Source organism: Monodelphis domestica, chromosome 4 (genome assembly GCF_027887165.1).
Source record: "Monodelphis domestica isolate mMonDom1 chromosome 4, mMonDom1.pri, whole genome shotgun sequence".
NCBI classification, from domain to species: Eukaryota; Metazoa; Chordata; class Mammalia; order Didelphimorphia; family Didelphidae; genus Monodelphis; species Monodelphis domestica.
This window is the reverse complement of record NC_077230.1, coordinates 410,787,196-410,790,540: the sequence shown is the minus strand read 5'-3', so window position 1 is coordinate 410,790,540 and position 3,345 is coordinate 410,787,196. Positions and strand designations below refer to the sequence as shown.

The 3,345-nt window shown below is 39.6% G+C and overlaps 1 protein-coding gene across 1 annotated transcript in view; it reads left to right on the top strand.

The window, feature by feature from the left end:
- The first annotated feature begins 593 nt into the window (after window positions 1-593).
- PRDM16 (PR/SET domain 16) overlaps window positions 594-3,345 on the top strand; it is an 86,056-nt gene continuing 83,304 nt past the window's right edge. Inside the window, exon 1 of the mRNA XM_056826201.1 lies at window positions 594-678. Within this exon, the coding sequence (XP_056682179.1) occupies window positions 594-678 (85 nt within the window). The remainder of the gene's footprint in view (window positions 679-3,345) is intronic.

The window sequence follows — 3,345 nt, the reverse complement described above, 5'->3', positions numbered from 1 at the left end:
CAGACCTGCCCTGGGGAATATTTCTCTGAACCCTAACTTATACCCATTTATGATTCCAAATGATGACACATGTATGATTATAACTCTGACTTGCTATTGGAAATGTCCCTTTTCAAAGCTGGTACCCCCTGAGTCTATACCCTCAATTTCAAGACTCTAGTGCTCATTACAAGTACCAAATAAAAAGCTTATGCAATCTTATTTGCTAAGAAGCTGAATTAAGCTAATGTACCATGGCTCAACTATTCATATTTGTGACTGGCTTGGTGGAGAGTTGATTAAATGAGTCGATGACTATTGCCTGGGTATCTGATCTAGTAATGAGTTTTACTTTTTAAAAACATCTCTTTGTATTTTAAGTGGGTTGTTAAAACACGGGGTTCCCATTATGCTAAGGGATCATGTGAGTGGATTGGGTGTCACCCTCTTTCCTATGTGATCATTTAATAATTCTCTGACTTTTTCTGGGTGTCAGAAAGGCTGTCCCACCAACAGCAAACTGGGATCGGAGAGTTGAAGGGAGTAGGAGAGAGGAGGGAAAGCTGTCACACTTGGAAAAGGGGTCATCCCAAAGTGGGATTTCTCAGGGAAACATGGCCACGTGGGAAGGGCCCTTTTTCCTCACATTCAGAAATGCCTTTGCCCAGTGTTACATCATCATCACCATAAGTATAGCAGGTAGATGGTTAAAATAGTTAACTGATGGACTTGGAGTCAGGAAGATATGACGCAGAAATTGACTTCCTGTATGATCATGTGAACCTCGCTCAGTCTGTTTCCTCATCTGTAAAATGGGAATAATAATAATAATAATAATAATAATGGGCATCTACCCTCCCAGGGTTGTTGTCAGGATCAAATAAATTGAAAACCTTAAGGCATGATAAAATGCTAGATGTTGTTATTAATATAATATTATTATAATTATTATGATATAATATTAATATAAGAATATCACTGTGATTTTGTGGGTTTGGGGAGCTCCCATTGTAGAAAACTTTCTTTACTAATACCAATCCAGCAATATATCTGTAACTTAAAGTCTATTATTAAGTTGCCTGGGGGCACTGGGAGATTGAGGGATTTGTTGCAGTCACACAATGAGGATATGTCAGAAACCGGGCATGTGCCCACATTTTTCTGACTCCAAGTCATGTCCTCTAAATTTACACGGAAGGCAAAGAGAGAAGCAAACACTCAAGAGAGTTCTAAAGTAGATTCCCCTCTTCTACAGATAACCAAAGAGAAGGTTTTTTAGATGCTAAAAAAACAGCCAAAGGCTTCTTGAGCTTCTCACCATTTTCTCATTTCCTCATAGAGTTCAAAGCCCTTTTGGTCTTGGGAATCAGAACCATGACAGGGAGTTATAATCTTTTTTTTTACTCCTTAAGAACTCTCTAGTCACATATCTGTGGCTTCAGCTTATTACTCCAGAGTATATCCCCTGCTCCTTCATCTCCTCAAGAACAATTCAAGTTTACTTTCTTGGCTTTGGCCACATCTTCTGCCAGATGCTGAGTTCCAAGTGGAATCTGGACTGGGGGATTTCCAATCATGAGGTTTGGTCTACTGGGATATTGATCAATGGGTCTTTCCACAGCCTCCAAAACAGAAAATGTTTAATGCCTTGGCTTCTTATGTATAGGACCCCCAAAAGTACTAAGGATCACCAGCATAAGAAAATAAAAACTCTGTAGAAGGTCATAGAAGGTCATTGGAAACACTGTAAAGAGAAAGGGTTTTTACTCACTACATCTCATATCTTAGAATTAGAGTATTAAAATCACATGATATTGGTTTAATCCTTACCTGGGTGGCAAATCACTTAATGTGACACCCTTTCCTACCCCCTATCCCTTTGAGAATCATTCGACATGGAAGGGAGGAACGAATGTTTGTGGGATGAAAGCAATTGCATCAGACTTTTAACCTGCATGTTTGCAGAGTAAGTCAAGGTAGTTCAGGGTACTATGCTAGGTTCACTGGGGTACCCTTCTACTAGTATTACTTCCTCTGTGTTCCTCAGCCTAAATGAACAAGAAAGAAAATCGTATTTGTTGATTCTTGAGATATTGGGAAGTTGAGCCAGAATGAGACAGCTGTAGGGAATCATTTCATGGTTTATTGATTTTGAAATTTTAAAAAATGTCAATATCATTTAGTTTAGTTCCCTCATTTTTCAGATGAGGAAACTGATAAAGAGATTAATCAATCTACCCAAGGCCACACAGACACTAAGTTGTACAGGTAGGGATTTTAATGTCCATCTAAAATTTTAATTTCCCTCTCTGATCAAGTCAACCAGAACTTTTGAAATGCCTCTCTATTCCTGCTTCACTCCAGCCTCTTGCCAACCTAGCCAATTACAAAATGCAACCATTTTCTCAGTGTTCCCCTTAACTGTCCTCATCACAATCTCAATTAGTTTTCAAAGAGGTTGACTTTTCCCCTGATATGGCTTTGACTGCACCAAAGACATTAGTAACATGTGGCCCATATTTTTCAAAATGCCATCTTGATAGCAATATTAGACTAACTTTCATGATGAGGAATTCAGAAACCATCAGGTGCCTATGTATCTGATTTGGGGGATAGTGTGAACTGTTTCTAGGCTTCTTTAGGAGCGCCATCTTCTTTTCTTTTTTTATTTCATTGTCTTTTTGTTTATTTTTATTAATAGAATTTATCCACACGTATGTAAACCCCTACACCCCTCCCCACATCACAGAAGGCATCATCCAAGACATCTCCTTCTCTGTGGGTGATCCTAGCTAGATCTTTCTTCTTTACTGAATCTCACTGGGTACTAAGGGCTCCAGCATTTGCCTGGGAAAGATGCTTTGAATGTCAGAACCTGGAGGGATCTTAGAATAAGCAATGTCAGTAGGAGAGATCCTAGAACAGAGAATGCCAAAGCTAGGAGGGACTTTAGAGATCATGTGGTCTTGCCCTTGAGTTTTTAAATAAAGGAGTCTGAAACCCTTCAGAAGTCCAAATGGGAACCAAAGGAGAAAGAGGGAAAGATGGAGGGCTGATTGGTTTCTCCTTAGGCCCATGGCCTGATTTCTTTGAAGCTCTGGACGTGGAAGCTGGTGATTATTTTCGCAATTGTGTTAGGTTTTTGTTTATAAACAGCCAGGTTCACCTCCAAGCCCCAGGGGCTCAGCCAAAGAAATACCAGTCCCAATGACGTCAAACAAGCAAAAAGAACTGAGACCAAAAGCTCTTGGTCATCGTCTTAATCAGAGCCCAGAAGAGTCTCCATAATCTACTCCTGCCCCACACAAACACACTCAGAATGGAAACTTGATGTTTTCTCTTTCATCTGTTTCATTTTTAAGACTC